General features: G+C 43.4%; 1 protein-coding gene across 3 annotated transcripts in view; it reads right to left on the bottom strand.

Annotated features, from left to right (window-relative positions):
- ABCC3 (ATP binding cassette subfamily C member 3) overlaps nt 1–21,883 on the bottom strand; it is an 80,889-nt gene that overhangs the window by 39,650 nt on the left and 19,356 nt on the right. For all 3 annotated transcript variants that reach the window (XM_030534164.1, XM_030534166.1, XM_030534165.1), the window contains exons 2-7: nt 11,368–11,544; nt 8,699–8,824; nt 5,505–5,642; nt 3,539–3,664; nt 2,151–2,212; nt 536–667 (exon numbers count right to left, since the gene is read on the bottom strand). In XM_030534164.1, coding sequence (XP_030390024.1) covers nt 536–667; nt 2,151–2,212; nt 3,539–3,664; nt 5,505–5,642; nt 8,699–8,824; nt 11,368–11,544 — 761 coding nt within the window. The remainder of the gene's footprint in view (nt 1–535; nt 668–2,150; nt 2,213–3,538; nt 3,665–5,504; nt 5,643–8,698; nt 8,825–11,367; nt 11,545–21,883) is intronic.

Below are 21,883 nucleotides of genomic sequence, written 5' to 3'. Positions count from 1 at the left end.
TCCTGGAAAACAGATTGGTTGAGTTAATAGGTGGCCATTTTACATAGGTCTTGCCTACACTACAAAATTAAGTCAACCCAAGTTAGATTGTAATTACCATGGTGGTTCACGTCCACACATGCCCCATCTGTTGGTGGTGCACGTCCTCAACAGGAGAGCTTCCACCAACTTAACTGTGTGGGGCATTGTGGGACACTGGAAGCTGAAGCCTTCCCCAACCTGGGCCAACAGCCCTGGCTGTCAGCCCCGGGGCAGAGAGGCTCCAGCTGCGAGTCCATGAGTGGCTGACAGTCAAGAGGCAATGTAAATAACGCAGTGTCTACACAGACACTGAGTCACCCTAACTACATTGACCCAAGTGCTGAGCCTCTCGTGGAGGTAAAATTATTAGGTCTGTGTAGCGGGCAACTTACATCGGCAGGAGCAATGTTATAGCGTAGACGAGGCCTTTGTCCCTTTTCAGAGCAGGACTCATTTTTAACGTACAGACAATTTAGAGACCAATCTCGGTTTGCTAAAAAGTGGAAGCACTTACTGTTTCCATTCATCTTTTTGTTTATCCCACTCTTTATGCAGTTGTTGTACAATTATACTGGAGGTATCATCTTTATTCAGTGACCATAAATCTTTATCTTCCAGAGGCCTCTTATAACCAAGAATTGCCATGCTGTATGAATATAAAAAGAATAGTTCCAAATCCATTTGGCTGATTAAAGGCATCTATTAACATTAGAAACTCCAGTGCCACTTAGCTAACAAAAGTAAGAGGAATCTCTCTCTAAACCAAGAATGATAATCAGATCCTAAAGCAAAAACAAGTAACAAATGCAGGGAAAGGAGGTCAGGTAGTTTAGGTTCCACGTTTAGGTTTAGTAAACAATATTTTTAAAACCCAATATATTATAGAAATATTGTCATGATTTTTTTTAAAAAGTACTTTAAAACAATGTAAAGAGCAATAAAGAAACCATCTCCAGAAGTGTTTGAGTTGAATTGTACTGCTGCATGAGAATGGTGAAGTGTTAGAATGTAAAAATAACTGAACTAGTTGAGTGTCACTGTCTGAGCTGAATGAAGTATAAAAATCAAGAGACAATAAACAGCCAAAGGAAAATGGGATTTTTTCCCCCATATAACTGAAAATTATTATTCCTCAATGGTATATTTAGGGTGAAGTTGTCAAAGCTGCCTTGGGGGCATTGACAGCTAATGCTCATTAATTTCTAATAGGAGTTGAGCATTCAAATCCCTTAGAAACTTTGCAAATATGACACACTTTATTAGAAATGGTCTTGCTAGGTTTACACACAGGATAATCAGAGGACATTGCTAATGCCAGTGTAACTATTATCACTGAAGCTGAAGCAAAAATCCCAGATGCCACTGCCCTCAAAGAAAGTTTGAGTCTGGATGTGAACTTTGCAGTTGGTCCATCTCTCTATTAGGGATAGGCCAAATCTTTGGATCTGAATGCTGATCTGAACTTTGCACCTTGAACCCATGTGTAACACCAACAACTCTATTGTTGAAAGTTGTCATGTTACATATAGGACTCCATTTTCTTTCCTTATTGTACAGAAAACCCCTTTACAAACACAGTACATGAAAACTTCCACAGGAAATTAAAGACATCCCCCTAGAGGTTGCAATATTGTCCCTGTTGTGCAACATGTTCTTATGACTCACCAACTCCCTTGCTGTATGTTAGCACTCCAGTGCATAGTAAGCAAATTGTATATACTGTTTATTAGGCCACTCTTCAGTTTCACCTCTACAGTTCTGAAAGGTATTATGAATCTTGTGGGCTCTTTATGGACAGATTTTTAAATCTCTTTCACTGCTACCACTGGTGTCCTGGCACCTCTCAGGGGAAACAGCACACAAGACTGAACAGGAAGTGAGTGACTTTATCCAGTAGATACTACAAGGGAATTTTTTCATTGTCAGAAGTAGGGTGACCAGATAGCAAGTGTGAAAAATTGGGATGGTGCATGGGTGGTAATTGAAACCTATATAAGAAAAAGCCCCAAATATCAGGACTGTCCCTATAAAATCGGGACATCTGGTCACTCTAGTCAGAAGTCTTGTATTTTTGCCAACAAAATGGAGGTTATCCTGGGGTTATAAAAGCCTTAGAAGGACATGCTCACCGTGTAAACCACCAAAATGTCATCTTTGAAAGAAAGCCTGAATTTAACTCTGGACACGGATTCTACAAGAAAGTTAAATACCAATAAATAAATAAATAAATAAATATTAAGACCTTTAAAATAACTTTTCTTCAAAAAGGACAAAACACATTTTAACTGTTTTTGGACTATCATGGAGAGTAACTTATGCACTATGCCCTATGTCAGGGGCAGGGATAGCTCAGTGGTTTGAGCATTGGCCTCCTAAACCCAGGGTTGTGAGTTCAATCCTTGAAGGGGCCATTTGGGGATCTGGGGCTAAATAAATAATTGGGGATTGGTCCTGCCTTGAGCAGGGGGTTAGACTAGATGACCTCCTGAGGTCCCTTCCAACCTTGATATTCTATGATAAAGATGTAAGATTGATTTCTTTCATTCTCCATTTCATACAGGACTCCTTTCGTTCCTTAACAATCACTCCTCATACTGCTTTTTAATCACACTTGTACAAAATGAAATGTCATTCTTTGCTTTCAGAAATGTTCGTTTCAGAAATTAATTCTATAATTCAGCATTCTCTCCCAGCTTGGTTCAAACATAAATCCAATTATGAAAAGTGCTTAAAAAGATAGAGAAGCAATTTAACCTCTAGACAGCACTATTGTCTGATCTTAAGGTTATTCCTTATCCATCCTAAAGTCCTGTAGGAAGGGCTCATTTATTAATAAATTAAAACCCTAATGGCTTCACATATCATTAAGAGGACATCCATCAAACTGAAGTCCATCTCTCCAGAGATAATCCTTGCAACAATTAATATCACATTTTAATTCTCATAAATATATTTGCTGCTGCATAACAATTTAATAAATGAGGTGTGGTAATCTCGGTATTTCTAATAGTGAGTTCTATCTTCAGCCAGCAACTGCTCTGAGCTGGATTTGAACTAGCAATGTAGTGGCGAAAGGCTCCATGTATCATTACCAATCTTCTAAACCAGTGTTTCTCAACTGGGGGATCATGACATGTTGAAAATTTTATTATAATATAAGCAAAGAAAATCTTGCTCCCCTATTCCCTGCACACAATTCCCCTTCAAGGGCAAGCATTCTCTGTCAAGCTCTTGAAACACACACATGAACCAATTACACAGGATTGTTACTGTTACTACTGATGCATTTTTAATCTTAGTACATATAATGGGGGGAGGAGGGGAGAGAGGAAAGGGAGCAGGGCATGTTATGAAAATTTTTGACTTCACGTAATGGGTTGCCAACCTAAAAGGTTGAGACACACTGCCCTAAGCCACCCGAACACTCCTCTCGGTAGAGACTAATTACCGCTATCTCCCTTACATGTCACCTAAGACATTCTATAAAATACAGTCAGAGGAATATAGCAGTACTTACAGGATCTGAATTAACAGGGGAGAAAAATGGAGGGTTTTCTTTAAAACATGAAAGGATCAGCTCAATGAGTATCAGTGCAAAATAGCTGAAAAATGTGGTAAATCTGAACCTCTCTTTTATTTGGCCCTAGAAGGAGAAAAAACAGTAAAGAGTTGGTTTCATTAGATTTAATTCTTGTAGAACCTACTAATTTATTGAGCTTCTTTCTGGCAATGCATTTTCTCCCCTAGGGCTCTATCCTGCAAACACCCTTACTATGTGGAATAATGCTTATAAATGTGGATCCCTATTCATTAAAGCATTTAAATATGTGCTTAAAGTTAAGCATGTGCTTAAGTCTCATTGACTTCAATGGGACTTAAAATACGTGCTTAAATGCCTTGCCTGAACACGGACACTTTTCTGAATCAGGACTAAGACAAATCTTTTTCAGAGATCCTGGTGACGATATGTGCAGGATCATGCCTTTAATATACAATCATAGGAACTGCCACACCAGATCAAAAGAGGAATCCATTTAGGCCAGGATCCTGTCTCTGACAGGGGCCAGCGCCAGATGCCTTCAGAGGAAGGGGTAAGAAATCTTGTACTAGACAATTACTGTATATCTTCCCTTAAGGGAAGTTTCTTTCCAACTCCTATCAGTTAGTGGTTGACTTACTCCTCATAGCAGAAATCATAGTATCCCTTATACAGTTTTTGTTTATATCCTGACTAATGTAATTGTGCATGCTCTCATTAACCATATAAAATCTCTAATCCTTACAGTCAGACTGGGGGTGTTTCTGGCCATTGGTGGTTGCAAAGACAACAGAAGAGATGTTGCCTATGGCTTTGCTTTAAGGGTCCAAGTCTGTAGGCCATCCAACCTCTTGATTTAGATTAACTACAGAATTAGCCATTGATAAAGCCTCTTCCCCTAGAAAAAAGCTTTTGGTGCTGCATCATGATGTAACTCAACATTTTTACTTATTTATATTAGCGAGATGGAATTTTGATTACGTTTGAGTTTTAGCTTCACAGTTACACTGCAAGGGTGAGAGGGGCCATAACAAGGAAATTCATTATTACTGTACTTGTTAAATTTACACCAGTTAATTCACAACGGCATCCCACTCTGGCATGTACTATTTTCCAAATGAATATTGCACAGACTATCATTTACAGTTCAATTCAAACTCCGTGTTTTGCACAGCCCAGTATATCAAGATCTCCCCTATAGTAATGATGGTAAATAAATAAATAATCATTTAAATCACCCAATAGTGCAGAACTCCCATTGATTTTTATGGGACCAGGATTTTATGCTTAGTGTTCTTAACATGCTGCTTTTCTCTCCAGGCCTTCAATTATCTAATCACTGAATCCACGGGACTTATTCAACAGCCAAATGGAAATGTGCTCTGATCAGCGATATGGCAGTCCCTCTCTCATTGTGGTGGAACTGGCTATGTTTTTAAACATGGATCATATCAGTCCAGCTTTCTTTCCTCTCCCTCTAACTTTCTGATCTTTGCTTGCAAAGAGTGAAAATCCTGTTCCCATCACATCAAGAGTTGATTGTGCAGCCCACAGAGTTATACAATGCAGCCAAGCTGTATAATCCAAGCAGGGGTACTGGATATTAAGTCATATTGTCTCTACTACCACTGTTCCTTATTTAAAAGGCTGCAATCTGCTCTAATGTATGTGAAACTGGTGCAGCCCTCAGATTTCTGCCAGGTGTCCAATGCATCCTTTGACTGAGCATAGTCTGGGCACTCCCTTAGCATGCAATGATATGACTCAAAAGTCCTCTTTAAATTACAGACAGATTGGCTCCAAAGATCAGATTCAAAGTTCCCCTTTGTTTGGTAAAGTTCAGGTTCAGATATGAAATCTAAACCGGGTGACTCATTCCCATCTATTCTTCAAAGACATGGTAATGCTATACTAGATGTCCCCTACACAAGCACAGTATGTTTACCTGAGCTGTTGCAGCAATGATCTTGGACCGGAAAGGACCCACGGCACAGAGAACGGACAAAAACCAGAATATTATGAGCACTCCTGAGGACTGAACCCCTCGCAGCCTCTCATACTGAAGGAGTACTGTGGCTAATACCTGTGAAAAGTAAACACAGGAACACATAAATACATGCCTGACAATGCTTTCCCCATTCATGCTTTCACTGGGTGCCCATCATAACCTCCACCAGCAGCAGCAACACCACTAAAATTACAGGTTTACAAAACATGGTTTCTTGTGCACTTAAGGTTTAGTCGTGCTCCTATGGAAGTCAATCGCAAACTTTCACTTGCCTAGTGAAAGCAGGACAGGGCCCTTGTGAAAGAATTTCTCTCCCTGTTTTCATGGACTCAGATTCAGAAATTTGTTTTTTTCTTTTAACTGAAATTTCTCTTGTTTGTGCCAAATTAACATTAAGGGTGAACGTATTTTAAACTTTGTTGGTTCTTCACCAAAAAGTTCACTTCTTCCATCTAGATAGGTGAAATTATAACCTGTCTGTGAACGTTTTCATCCCACATAAGGAAGTAAAAGCTCAATGGATAAGGATTAGCATTTCATCTTCCAGCCTACAGTTCAAAGCCAGTTTGAGTTCTTAAGTAAAATGTTTTTGGTTTCCGTCCCATAAAGAACCAACAACAATATAAATCAGAGGCACAGTTTGACACAGGATAGAACAATGCACAAACAGAACTATAATACATTGCTTTGCTCAGGAGAGATTAAAACAAACCAAACATACAAGACAAGTCACTTTCTCTACACAACAATCACAAGTAAGGTAGCATGGAGAATTTTACACTAGGAAATAAATGATGTAGAACAAACCCTTCCATTAAACTGACATTATTAATAATCTCTTCAATGGAGACTCTTTGCACTGGAGGCTTTTTTCAGGAAGCAACGATTTTCATACATAAACTTAAAAAATATTAATTCATTTAGCAACTTTTTTTTTAAACAGAGAGAACATTTAATGGCAGTGAAAGGTATTGGATTGACAATCCTCCCGAAGTTCTGTTTGACCATCAGAGAGATATAACATGATGGAGCTAGCAGTTCTGCTTCACTCCACAGCACTCTGCGATCCTGTCCCAATCAATAAAAGCATCAATTCAAGTGCTGGGAACAGGGCCATCCTTAGGATTTATGGTGTCCTAGGCGGGATTATTAAACTGGTGCCCCTGTGCCTGTCTTACTCTTAGCAACACAAACATAAGCTTACACTATCGGAAAATTTGCCACATGCATGTTATTAAAACCAGTTTAACTTAATTAAGCACACTGTAATGCTGATGGACTACCACTAAAGAAGTAGCACTATAGAAAAAATTCTGATTTCACAGAATGATGCAAATAATATAATTTTTTAAATTTGTCAACATTTTATTGGAAATGTATATGAAGAGATATTGAAACAAGGATTTGTTTTTAATTAAAAGCAATCCTTCTGGCTTTTTGGACTGCAAAATCAGTAATAATGTCATTGCATACAAAGACAAAGTGATGTCTTGTTTGATTGCAAGAACAGCAAGACCAATCAAATGTTCCTGACTCATTGCAGAGCGGAGATAGTTTTTAATGAGCTTTAGTTTTGAGAAACTCCGTTCTTCTGACGCTACTGTTACAGGAATTGTCAATAGAATACGAGTGGCAATGTACACATTAGGATATATGTCAACAAGATTGCTGGTATGAGTAAACTGTACAATGTCCATCATCGATTTTATATGTGGAATCATTGATGATAGCATACTCAATTCTTCATACAGTTCAAGTCCCTTTAAATCAAAATGATCACCGTGCTTCAGGAGGCTCTCTAGATCAGGGGTCCCCAACGCGGTGCCTGTGGGTGCCATGGCACCCATAGGGGCCTCTCAGTGCACCTGTGTACTGGCTGGTGGACGAGCATCTGCCGAAATGCCACCAAATTTGGCAGCATTTCAGTGGCGATGCCTCTGGATGACACTGCTTGCCACCGATAAGCAGCGTCATCCAGAGGCATTGCCGCTAAAATGCCGCCAAATTTCGGCGGAATTTCGCCGTCTGGCACCTGCCAGACGAAACAGGTTGGGGACTACTGCTCTAAGTTCTTGCACTCTGTCAAATATTGAAATTGAATTCAGGATTGTTAGAAAGCATTTTTGGCGAACAAATTTGTTAAATGACAATCTAAATGGTAACACAGCACTGCTTTCATGCTTGGTTCACCCCCCAGCCTGCTGGTCCAACAGCTGCAGTAGAGGAGGAGATAGGTGGAAAACTGCAGGACCCCAAAATCCACCTCTTGGGGTCCAGAGTGGCAACAGCAGCAGCAAACCCTCAGGTCCGATCACATGCCAGTAGGCACTACCGCCAGCCCAACGGACCATCGTGAAGTTAGCACAGCATCTGATCTCCGGGACGGGGCACCCATGGAGCCACAGCAGCTCATCCTGCCCTGTGCAGCTCCCCTTGGATGAGAAGGATCGCTGCCAACCCGGGGGAGAGACAAGTTTCCCAGCTAGAATGACTAGATCCAGATGTCCTGATTTTATAGGGCCAGTCCCGATATTTGGGGCTTTGTCTTATATAGGTACCAATTACCTCCACCTAGCGTGACCAGACAGCAAATGTGAAAAACCGGGACAGGGGTAGGAGAGAATAGGATCCTATATAAGAAAAAGACCCCAAAATCAGGACTGTCCCTATAAAATCGGGACATCTGGTCACCCTACAGGTGAGTTTCTTCCCCCACCCCTCCCCAGAGACCCCAACAGCCAATCCCCTCCCTCAGACTGTGCTGCATTTGGTTCTCTCTAGGACCCAGAAGCCCTGCTCTTACACCTCCATTGCTTCCCATCTGTCCGGGCTCCTAGCAGAGCAGTGCCCCCAGACCTAGTGGTGCCCCAGGCGGCTGCCTGTTCTGCCTATGGCTAAGGACGCCCATGGTTGGGAAGGTTGTTCTGTTTCCATGGCCCATCTACTCCTCAACCTCTCTGCTGAGGCTGTCAAAGTTGGAACAGTTTAAGTGGTTTTGGTGATCAGTAGAAACCTGTGGTTTAGAGGAGAATGAACAGAAAGGTTTTTCTGCCTCATTAGTCCACAAAGGGTTACTTCATGCCTGTGAAAGCTACTCCCATTAAGAGTCACTGATAGAAATGCATACTAACCATTGTGATGCCAACAATTAGGGGAGTGACAAAATAGACAGGGGGCGGAGTTCTGCTTTGCAGGAGTTCATGGAAGGAGAAGAATAGGTCTGCCCAGCACACGCACCACAACAGAACACCTAAAATCTAAAAGAAGAAGTGTTAAACAGGGAAGGCATTTAATAAATTCACCCCCAGGTGCAGATCTGGAGAATAGTTCTATTTTGATCAACGAGAAGCTGATTTAAAATAAAACAGTGCCATTACTTCACCCAGGTGAACAAAACCTTGAGCTAGGTCAATGGAGCATAAATTCGTATGTACACTGATTTATACCAATTGGGAATTTGGTTTGAGAGAGAGAGAGAGTGTGTGTGTGTGGGGGGGTACAAATTACAGAGAGAAAGAGATGGGTCTAGTGACAAGTGCTCTGGACTGGGAGCCTCACGCTTTACTCCTGGATTGACCTTGATTCTCTTGTGGCCTTGCACAAGCTATTGACCCTTTTCACATTGTTTTCTCCTTGGCAAGGTGTGGATAACAATGACACTGAACCACCTCACAGGGATGCAATGCGGCCTATATATTGTTTGTAAAGTTCCTGAAATAGAGAAGCTCTCTATATAAATGCTAAATATTATTAAGCATTTATAGCTGCTTGGAAAATCCCTGATTTTGTTTTACACATAGGGTGACATTTACTCCTGAGCGGAGGCCCAGCACAAGAGCTATGTACCACTTAAACCCTCAAAATAGGTCTTAAGCGAGGATTAAGTGGTCTTGTGCTGGCCCTTTGCGCAGAGGTGAGTTCCTGCAAGCCCTTCTCTCACATCTCTCCAACCTCAGGAGCATTAACACCCTTTACATTGCCGAAGTGTGTACAAGCCTTAATCTCGTTATTTTAACCCTTTCCCCTCCTTTTGTTTACTCCCCTTACCTGGCTCATCCATTTGCAGGTAGATTCTAAGTAGAGGAGGTTGAATTCAGGGTGGTTATCAGCAAGGCATGAAATGATTCATCACATATCTACCTTGTGTACACAGTGGCTGGTGGTGGGGCTTAATGGTTTTTACTGGTCCTCAGTGTTCAGCTCCGGATACCCTCACAAAGCATTTCATTGTGCTCTATAAGATTAGCTAATTAATATATTTACAGTGTGCAAAGGGAGCTTTTATAACTACCTACCTTAGCTCTTGAGTTGGCCATTAGGTTTTCTATCAAGGTTTCAGTTTCTGAAGTTATTAACTAAAGAGACGATGGTGTGAGTGAGAGACAATTTAAGGTAAATTTACCCCCGTGGGTTGCGTTCCATTCATCTGGAGCTAGTACACAGGGCAAGATGATGCAGCAATGTTATATTCTCTAGGATACAATCCTTGTTTATATGCCTGTATCAAGAACTATCCGAAGACATCAGGGGCATAGCAAACCTGCTTGAGAGTTCAACCAGCCCAACAACAAGATGAAGGCTTTGGGAGGTACACAGATGGATTCCACATCTCATGAGTTATATCTCCTACACGAGAGATGGCTCACAAAGATGCATGAACTGAGAAGGTGAATGGAGAGAAAGGTGGCAGCATCTGCAGGGTAGTTCCAGAGTTACTAGTCACTAGCCCAAGGGGGCGGGGGAGATATGTCACAAACTGAAGAGGATGGAGATAATTAGAAAAAAATTTAGTGAGCATCTCTGTGAAGGGCAGTGTGCGAGCTTCCATAGAGAGAACACCTGAGCCATTTGTCATGGTACTAGCCTGTGACTTGGGAGACCTAGGTCCAATTCTCCATTCCACCACAGACAACCTGATGGGACCTTAGGTATGTCACAGTGAGCTTGTCTGTAGGGTGGGGTAATTCGCGCTACAAGGGTGTGATTTTTAAAGTGCACTAACATGCTGCATATTAATTGGTCCTTGTAGACCCTGCTAGCGTGCACTAAATATTCCCTGGTGTGCTTTAAAGCAGTAGTGTTTCAAACAGTACTATGGAACCTTTACTGTGCACTAATGCAGCACATTAGTGTGCTTCAGACATTACACCACCGTAGTGCGTAATACCCCACCATGTAGACAAGCCCTCAGACTCTCTCTGTAAAATGGGGATACCTACCTCACTGACATGTTGTGATGATATATACGTTGAAGATTATGAGGTGCTCAAATATAGGGGTCAGATAAGTGCGACTGATCAATCCATAGATATATCGACAGATGGCTGTACTAAGGAGATCATCGTGATGGTAAGTAAATCGACATTGGAGGGCGAACTCTCACTGCACCAGCCAAGGAGCGGGAGCTCTGCTTATCCAAGCCAGAGAGAGGGGTAGCTTGTAACCTCTGGCAACAATGCCTAGGTATTTCGGGGATCTCTGTGTATATTGTTACCTACCATGAGCCCGATCCAGCTGTCCTTACGTGCACCCAGACCTCATTGAAACCAGTGAAAGCGGCATCAGTCTTATGCTTTGAGCCTGAATCCAGGCTTGGCCAGGGCAGAGACTGCTCTTCATTATCAAACATTTGTAAAGTTGTATTGAATTGCTAACTTTAATCTAAAGGCAGATAAGGTCTTTGATCTTCCACCTGGTACTGGGTTCTCCTTTTACGCGCCATTTGCCTTGAATTTGCATGTCTTTGCTTCCACTCCCACAAGGATACACATTTGTGCAGCAAGTTACAGAAAGATCTTACCGTCTTGAACCTGCTCAGAATGGAGAGTACGATGTATCCTCTTTTGTAGTGTTTTAGATAGAGGAGATAAAAGGGTAAGACAGCCCAGAGGTAAATGCTAGGGATCCATGCTAAGATGGTATTCTGGAAACACGGCGTTAGGTCCGGATTGTTGGTGTGCACCGAAATGTTGGGATCCTGAAGAAAAGATGCATGGACATGAATTAGTGGAGAGCCTTGCTGGCTACAGTGGCTGTTGAAAGGAGCTCCTTCCGGACTCTGTGAGAGGGTGTAGGGGGCACTGAGCTGCTGGAGATGCTATTCAAAGGAGATGCAAACCCAAGATCCTGACTGTGATGGATTTGGAGCTGCTCTGTAATAACTGATGAACACTGCATGTTGGCCTTGTTATTGGGGTGTTTACTGTATGAATATAAGTAGAGGGCTGTCTAGAGCAGGGGTAGGCAACCTATGGCAAGCGTGCCAAAGGCGGCACACGAGCTGATTTTCAGTGGCACTTACACTGCCTGGGTCCTGGCCACTGGTTCGGGGGGCTCTGCATTTTAATTTAATTTTAAATGAAGCTTCCTAAACATTTAAAAAACTTTATTTACTTTACATACAACAATAGTTTAGTTCTATGTTATAGACTTATAGAAAGAGACCTCCTAAAAACGTTAAAATATATCACTGGCACACGAAACCTTAAATTAGAGTGAATAAATGAAGACTCGGCACAGCACTTCTGAAAGTTTGCCGACCTCTGGTCTAGAGAAACAGATGGCAAGGAAAAGCATGGCACAGGAGAGCCAACCTACAAAACTGGTTTGGACCAGAAAGGGTCAAAGCCCAGGAACACAAAAGAACAAAAACAATTCCCCTCCCCCAACCTATAACAGGGTTTAAAATGGGATTCTCTCTCAAGAAACCATAGTTTTTTGGGGGAGCTAGATGGAGACTCAGGGATGTGCTAGGAGCTTCTGGAGGAGCTAGGCCTGCCTAGGTCACTATCACAGCATGGTAGTGCTTTCGGCTAGATACACATCCATTTTTCTCTAAAAGCTTTGTTCCCACTGATAAAACAAACAATACTTGTACTTTAAGGCGGCCATCTGATCGCTGTACACCACTGGTCCCAGAATCCCAACTGCAGGTGCTCAAACTCAGTCGGAACTGCTGGATAAGCACCGTGGATACACAAACTGCCATAGCCCAGGGCCCCATATAAGAGTGGGAGAACTGCAGAATTGCACCTCAGCAGAGGTAAACACACAAGGCCTGGCACCTATGAGGGTGCACTCAGGGACCAGTGAAGGAACAGAGGTGCAGAGAACCCTGCAACCATGACACTGATCTTTTGTGACCTTTGTCCCAATAAAAGGGCTATGAGTAATAGTTTTAAATGTCGTGTAATCCCATATAGTAAATTCCCCCAGCTAAGCCCAACCTGTCTATTACAATGAGGTCTTCTAGCTTTGTAACTTAGAACAAAAATTTACATATTGTATTATGCAAAACCATTAAATTTACCTGTATTAATTACGGCTTCATTAGTTCTACTTAAAAAAGGTCACCGTAATCTATAGTTAGTGACATTGCAGCATTTGTTAGGCTATTCTGAGTCTAGGGTACCCGAGTGTACGTTTCACGGCATTCCCAATTTATAGTACAACTTTGAAATGACACTTTCAAGATAAAAAATCTTAAATTTGAGTGCTCATCAAACACAAACATCTGGTATTAAGCGAGATCATCAGGTTCAAACAAACTATTTGTTGAGAGTAACTTTGAGAATCTGGAAAAAGGCTGCATTTATGGCCAAAATCTTGACCTTCTTACTAATACTCCTGGAACAATAAGTAAATCCCTACTGTAAACAGAACCCAATAAAATACAGATTGTGTGTAAGAAGGAAAATCTGCTTCCTTGCAAACATCTTTGCTTGCTAGCTTCCATGCTACACATTCCATATGCAACTCCAGATGTTCAGATTCTTGTTCCCAGTTTGTACCTATTGATTTGAGAGCACCTTCTGCAAATAAAAAAGTTAAGAGGATGAATAATGTAACTTGTCAAAACTAAGAACCAGACATTTCACTGAAGTTAGTGGGAACTTGTTTACTGTCTTATCTAAGTTAGCTGAAAAACTCATCTACTGCATTTAAGATGTAACTGTTAAGTTTCCTGTAAAAACTTATCAAGCTGTAGAAGATTTTAATGGGGAGATTATCAAATTAAAACCTATCTGAAACACAGATAAATGTTATCTATGTATAAACCTCTTGCTATGTGTGGACTTCCAGCTATCAATATAATTGCAAACTTCCAATTATCCAACTTCCCTTGTAAACTGATAACTTCTCCAAATGGGTTTCCAGGCTATTTTATTTGTTTTTCTTCCAAATTAAAGTAAGAGACTCTGAAAGCAACAGGTTCTGTTTAAGTGAATTAAACAGCTGCAATCTGCTGATAAGGCTTAGAGTAACCATAGTATTATATGGTTTCAGAGTGGTAGCCGTGTTAGTCTGTATCAGCAAAAACAACGAAAAATACAGTAAGCTATATATCTATATATCTATAGACTATATATAGATATATCTATATATTACAGCACATGAAAAGTTGGGAGTTGCCACACCATCAGGGGCTCGTTCACCCGCACATCTACCAATGTGATATATGCCATCATGTGCCACCAATGTCCCTCGGCCAAACCAGACAATCTCTACACAAAAGAATAAATGGACACAAATCAGACATCAAAAATTGTAGCATTCAAAAACCAAAGATCACTTCAATCTTCCTGGACACTCAGTAACAGACTTAAAAGTGGCAGTTCTTCAACAAAAAAACTTCAAAAACAGACTCCAATGAGAAACTGCAGAACTGGAATTAATTTGCAAACTGGACACCATCAAATTAGGCCTGAATAAAAACTGGGAGCGGATAGGTCACTACAAAAATTAATTTTCCCTCTGCTGATACTCACACCTTCTTGTCCTCTGTTGGGAATGGGCGATGTCCACCTTGATTGCATTGGCCTTGTTAGCACTACAAAAGTAATTTTCCCTCTGTTGATATTCACCTTTTCTTGTCAACTGTTGAAAATAGGCCACTTCCACCTTAACAGAATTGGCCTCATTAGCACTGACCCACCACTTGATAAGGCAACTCCCATCTTTTCAGGTGCTGTAATATATATACTGCTTACTGTATTTTTCACTCCATGCATCTGATGAAGTGGATTTTAGCCCACAAAAGCTTATGCCCAAATACATTTGTTAGTCTCTAAGGTGCCACAAGGACTCTTCGTTGTTTTATTCATAGTAGTATATGGTCACACTGATGAACTGCTAGAGATTAGGCAGTGTTGCATCAGTTTATGTGATATACAAGGTAGCCCCTTTGACAAACATAATTACAAGATCAGACAGGCAAATTTCTAGCAGAGCTGTCTGAATCCTGGTAGTCGCATAGCGTAATACTGCAGCTTTGGCAAAGATGAAACGAAGACACTGGGCTAATTCTTAATTGGTATAAGAAAGAACATGTCCTCTGACTTCAAAGGAGTTGTACCCTTTTATGCCATAGTCAGAATCCGACCAGCTGGGGAAAAGGTTTGGTTTTAAGTATTATGCAAAGGTTGGGGGGGAGGGGCTTAGAAGGATTTCTATTTTACCCAAACCACTCTGTCCATCCCTACAAGCAACCTCTGTCATGCATAAAGGCAGTGAGGTAAGCAAAGCCGAGGGCAGTTGTATTATTATACTGTAATTCCCTACGAAACCACACAACACCACTCTCTCTCTCTCTCTCCCCCCTCTTCTTCCTATGGGAAAGTTTCCTGCAGCTAGGAGGAAAGTAGCAACACTCACACTTTAGGAGACTCATAAGCAAACCTCTTCCCTGCTCCAAGCTTACCCTACTTTTAGCTTCCACCCACTCAATCCAACGGGAGCACGAAACATCCTAACAAAGTGGACAGCCACAAACCTCCTTCTTAGCAGGAACTTGTCTCTTAACATTTATTTAGTCAGGATCCTGTTTCCAATTTGAATTGCTAAAGCAACTATCATCTACCTTGTGCTTTGTTTTTTGTTTTTGTTGTAATTTTGTTCACTGGAGAGAGCATGGAGGGGGGATGAGCGCTGGAGAGGGAGAAGAGTCACATGAGAGCAGCATACAACAAAACAAGTCCCAGACATCATTTAATTTATTCAAGGTAAAAAGAAAAGAAAAAACCAAGGTCCCTAAACTTGCCCTTTTGTATGACCATGACCATGATGAAATGGGTCTCCCTATGATCTGGATGAGTCACCTAGTGGAAGCACAGACTTACCCAGGAATCTGCTCCAGCCCTCCATTCACTTTGATCTTTAAACAAAGCCAGTTTATTCTATTCCAGGGGCGGCCAATCTGAGCCTGAGAAGGAGCCAGAACTTACCAATGTACATTGTCAAAGAGGCACAATAATATGTCAGCAGCGCCCCCCGCAGCTTCCCCCGCCCCCGTGCTCCCAGCGCCTCACACCCACCAGCAGCCCTGCTGATCAGCACCTACCCCTCTCTCCCTGCACCTCCTGATCAGTTGTTTCATGGTGTGCAGGAGGCTCGGGGGCGAGCAGGAGGGGAGGGGAGAGGAGTGAGGGTACAGCAGGCTCGGGGGAGGAGCTGGGAAGGGGTAGATTGGGGGCAGAGCCTGTGGCAGAGCCAGGGATTGAGCGGTGAGCACCCCCCGGCACATTGGAAAGTTGGCACCTGTAGCTCCAGCCCCGGAGTCGGTGCCTATACAAGGAGCTGCATATTAACTTCTGAAGAGACGCATGTGGCTCTGGAACCACAGGTTGGCCACCCCTGTTCTGTTCCCTTTGAAATGCAGCCTGTATGGCTGCAAAGCCCATTCTGGTTAGGTCTACACTTGCAGCTGGCCTATGCCAGCTGACTCAGGCTCACAGGGGCCCAGGCTCAGGAGCTGTTTAATTGGGCTCAGATTGCTGCCCAAGCTCTGGGACCCTCCCACTGCACACGGTCCTAGTCCAGACTCCAGGCCAAGCCCAAATGTCTACACCGCAGTTAAACAGACCCTTAGCCCTAGTCCCGTGAGCCTGAGCTGGCAGGGGCCAGCCACGGGTTTTTAATTGCAATGAAGGCATACCCTTTGAAGTAAGATGAGGTCGTGAAACATAAGTCCTGGTATCAGAGGCCTGGTATGAGGCTTAAGGCCTGAGCTAAAGCAATAGTCAAGATGTTGCTGATATAAAACAAAGTTAAACTGTGAGCAAGAGGCAGGCCCTGCTCACAGAACCCAGCATGAAGAGGGCTGAAGCTGCAAAAACACACATACCTAAAAGGTACTGGGCACAAGTGTTATAAACACATGCCAGGATGGTACCAGCACACTCCTGACACTAGCACATTCCTCAGATAACAGGAACATGCTGACGCATCCTAAAAACAGGGTTAAATGGATAATACGATGGATAAGGTTGGTTTGTTCGAACCAACATGTACAAGGTGATAGGCAGCAACTTACTACGTAGAGGGGTTGTACCTCAGTACGTCAGGAGTGAGGTGTAACTTGTTTAACCTGTGTATAAGAATGCACCCCTGAGGGGTTGTCTTTGTCTGGTCTAGGGGACAGTGGTGAATCGTGCCACTGACTGAGCCAAGCCATTGTCAGAAAGCACATATGTACTAGCAAAACTGTAGACATCTGATCCGGGAAGCTAGAGACTGTGTTTTGTTTGGCAATAAACCTGGCCGGGTGCCTTTGTACCTTATTGGATCTGTGGTCACTGGGGTTTCTCTCGGGGTCTGCTATGCCATCCATCTGCGCAAAGCCAGGGCAGCATGCAGAGGAACACACGCAAGCAGCCGACTGTTATCAACATTGATTAGAGCAGAGCACCACACTGGTGACATCTGACAACACCCTTAAAGATCTGAGTTAGCTCTTATTTAAACAAGACAAAAGAAATTGCATAGCTACAGTCAAACACCAAGGAAAGTATACCCATTGGAAGACAATGGGGCTTATGGGCCGAAATCCCATTGCTGCTTTGGAGAATCTCCCGCCTAAAACGAAGCCTTTGCTGATAATGAAGGAGATGCTGACCCAGCATGAACAGTGCAGAGAGTACAGAGTAAGTGATGAAAATGAACAAGTTCTTTACAGCAAGACTGAACTAATGGGGCACGTTTCTGAATAGCAAAGGCTAATCTGATCTTGCTTCCCTAATGCATGTGAGCAGCCCCATGACTTCAAGCCACTTCCTATCCAGTATCTATATACTATAGTATCTATGAATCTATAGACAGATGGGGGACTTCAAAATTTTCACTGGCCAGAGACTGATAGAAAAGATGGAGACCTCTTAGCAAGAACCATGAACAGCACCTTGCTCAGAATCCCCAGCATCTTCCTTCTTTAGCAACTATGGGTGGTTGCTGAGCTTTCTGGCAGATAATTGGCCACAGAGCTCACTACTGGGTTTTCCACTCAGCTTTCATATTGACCCTCAACTAGTAGGTTTAGTCCTCTGGCTACTGTGCGTCTGATAACATTTTCAAGCCTTGACTTCTATCAATCTCAGTGTCTATCAGGTTGCCCACCATTTTGGTGTCTCAGCAACGTATAGGGCATGAAATAGTTAATAAAACCTAAACATTTATGGCCAATAAAAGATAACAAACATAGGTGGAACTATCTAAATAACAGAAGATGTTCCAGGACAACTTAATTTTTTCTTGCTGATTAGCGATTTCAGGAGAGGGGAGGGAAATGCTGACATTCTATTTTGCTCTGTATCAATGAGTTAGTATGAATTTTATATCCGCAGGGACAATGGGATCCCTCTAAAATCTCTCATCAAACTGAAGCAATTTTCAGGCAGCAGCCAGTTACTCTTTACTGCTGAATTACAACCCTTCGCACTAGTGACAAACCTCCAACACCACTAAATCTCAGTGCAGAACATCACAACTAGGCCATTGCTGTGAAATGTCACTAAACAGCCATCAAGCCTGTGTGTAAAATGAGGGGACTGCGATTCAGAAACACACGAGTGCAAAGATACTCCCTGCATCGCACCTCTCAAACTCCTAGATACCCTGGCCCTATTCGCCCATCTCCTGAATCCTGCTCTGCTTGGCTTAGAGGCTTGATGCATCTCATTCCAACTGACGGTGAGCTCAGACCCACAACATTCAGGAGGAGGACCTACAAGCTCAGGGTGTTCACATCAGGCATTTTGCTTTGGCCCACTACAGACAGAAGAATGAGTTGCTAAATTCCGATACAAGCTCTGTTTCAGATTTCAAGCCTAGTCCCCACCCCCAGTTTGGGGGATGTCTGCCGTTGGCTGCTCTGCCTTCCTAAAAGTCCTGTGCATTTAGGGGTGTGTGAGAGTTTCACATAAGGGTCCCTTTCAATAACAATGATAGTCACATCTGCCGGCAGCTCGCTCACCCTACAGAAGATAGGGCAGAATCTGAGGAAAGTCACTGAGGGACCACCTCTCCCCCTCAACTGGAGCCGCCTGGGGGAAGGCCAGGGAAATTGCTGATTGCCACCTTTTCTCAGAACAGGATCTTCACAAAGAGGCTGGGGCAGCCTGTGTCTCTCAGCAGAGCTGCAGAGAAGCTGATCGTGGCTTGCTTCTCCACAAGCGGCAAAGGCTTAAGTAGGATAATTGGCAGCCCACTTCTTCAAAGGAGCTCTTGAGAAGGCTCTGGCACCTCTCCCTATCCCAGGCTGCTGGAGTTCCACAGCTCCTACAGCCTGCAGAAGGTAATTTGGCAGCAATGTTCTTTAAGCCTCACCACTTCTGCTGCAGTGATAACGTGCAACCACCTGGATGGCTATGCTGTCAAGACGCAAAATTCTCGGAGCACTAAACTTGTCATAGTTTTATAATGTCCTGATATTAACTCACTGGCTATGGAATTTGTTTAACCTGTAACTGCACTTGAGTATAAAGACAACAGAAGAGAGACGAGCAATGTCTGTTATCACATTACAACAGAGCAGGCCTCTCGATATTACATGCAGGTTATGAACTTATGGTTTGTCTGCTAATCAGTCAAGAATAGCATCAAGAACACCCTTCCTCGCTGTGGACTTGAATTACCTCTTATTCTAGTCTTAGGCCTGGTCTACACTACGCGTTTAAACCAATTTTAGCAGCGTTAAACCGATTTAACGCTGTACCCATCCACACTATGAGGCCCGTTATATCGCTATAAAGGGCTCTTTAAATCAGTTTCTGTACTCCTCCTCGACGAGAGGAGTAGCGCTAAAATCGGTATTACCATATCGGATTACGGTTAGTGTGGCCACAAATCGACGGTATTGGCCTCCGGGCGGTATCCCACAGTGCACCATTGTGACCGCTCTGGACAGCAATCTCAGCTCAGATGCAGTGGCCAGGTAAACAGGAAAAGCCCTGCGAAATTTTGATTTTCATTTCCTGTTTGCCCAGCGTGGAGCTCTGATCAGCACGGGTGGCAATGCAGTCCCAAATCCAAAAAGAGCTCCAGCATGGACCGTACGGGAGATACTGAATCTGATTGCCGTATGGGGAGACAAATCTGTTCTATCAAAGCTCCGTTACAGAAGATGAAATGCCAAAGCATTTGAAAAAAAAATCTCCAGGCTACAAAGTGCTGCGTGACAAGCGTAACGAGAAGCCAGAGACTCAAATGTACGCTCCTGGAGGGAGGGAGGGGGTACTGAGGACTCAAGCTATCACAGTCCTCAGCAGCCTCCAAAAAGTATTTGCATTCTTGGCTGAGCTCCCAATGCCTGTAGGTTCAAACACATTGTCTGGCGTGGTTCAGGGAATAGCTCGTCAATTTACTCCTCCCCCACGTGACAGAAAAGGGAAAGAAATCATTTCTTGACTTCTTTCAGTGTCACCCTATGTCTACTGAATGTTGCTGGTAGACGCGATGCTGCAGCAGTGAAGAGCAGTATCCGCTCCTCTCCCCTCCCCGGTGGCAGACGGTGCAGTAGGACTGGTAACCATCTTTCTTATCAACCCATGAGTGCTCCTGGCTGGCTTCAGGTGAGGCTGGCCAGGGGCACCTGGGTGAAAATAGGAATGACTCCCGGTCATTCCCAGTAGATGGTACAGAACGGCTGGTAACCGTCTTCATCATAGCAACTGGGGGCTGAGCTTCAATCAGCCCCCTCCCTTTCACGTGAAAAGAAAAGATTCTGTACTGCCTGGACTATAATAGCAGTGGGAAGCTGGGCTCCTCTCCCCCACACTGCTTAATGTCCTGCCTGGACTGTCATAGCACTGGGAGGCTGCCTCCCCCTCATTTTATCTCACTAACAAGTCACTGTTTCTTATTCCTGCATTCTTTATAACTTCATGACACAAATTGGGGGGACACTGCCACGGTAGCCCAGGAAGGTTGGGGGAGGAAGGAAGCAATGGGTGCGGTTGTTGCAGGGGCACCCCCCGTGAATAGCATGTAGCTCATCATTTCTGCGGGATCTGACACAGAGCAGCTGTACTCTCTGATACACTGCTTCTCTAGTACATTTGCCCCATATTCTAGGCAGGACTGACTCTATTTTTAGAAATCATAAAGGAGGGATTGACTCGAGGAGTCATTCTCAGTTTTGCTTCTGCGCCCCCGGCCAATCTCAGCCAGGGGCACCCATGACAGCAGCAGACAGCACCAAAGGACAGATAACTGTCATCTCATTGCCAAATTACACTGGCAGCAGACAGTACAGAACGACTAGTAACCATCTCTGCTATCATGCAAAAGCAAATGAATGCTGCTGTGTAGTGCTGGAGTATCGCCTCTGTCCGCGGCATCCAGTACACATACAGTGACTGTAAAAAAAAAAAGCTGAACAGGCTCCATGGTTGCCGTGCTATGGCATCTGCCAGGACTATCCAGGGAAAAAGGGTGCAAAATGATTGTCTGCCGTTGCTTTCCCGGAGGAAGGAATGACTGACGACATTTATCCAGAACCACCCGTGACAATGATTTTTGCCCCATCAGCCACTGGGCTCTCAACCCAGAATTCTAAGGGGCAGGGGAGACTGCGGGAACTATGGGATAGCTATGGAATAGCTACCCACAGTGCAACGCTCCGGAAATTGACGCTAGCCTCGGACCATGGACGCACACCGCCGAATTAATGTGCTTAGTGTGGCCACATGCACTCGACTTTATACAATCTGTTTTATAAAACCGGTTTATGTAAAATTGGAATAATCCCGTAGTGTAGACATACCCTTAGTCCTTTGTGTTTATCAAACCTCCAGTCAGTACTCCGCTGTGTCAGGATCAGGATTTTGATTACCAAGTTCATTTCACGTGACCCAGATTCAAATGGGAGCCAGATTTCAGGCAGGCCATCAAAAGGTAGAAGCTGTGAGCAGCATTAATTCGCTGTAGTACAAAGTACTCTCCCACCATCCTTTCCCCTTGTGGTGGGGGGAGAGAATGAGGGGGTATTTCCCTTGAAAAGGTCACTCTTAAATTGGACATGCCCATAATGCAAACAGCAATAC

This window comes from Gopherus evgoodei, chromosome 15 (assembly GCF_007399415.2).
Source record: "Gopherus evgoodei ecotype Sinaloan lineage chromosome 15, rGopEvg1_v1.p, whole genome shotgun sequence".
Lineage (NCBI taxonomy): Eukaryota > Metazoa > Chordata > Testudines > Testudinidae > Gopherus > Gopherus evgoodei.
The sequence above is the reverse complement of the archived record's forward strand: the minus strand, read 5'-3'. Positions and strand labels throughout refer to the sequence as shown.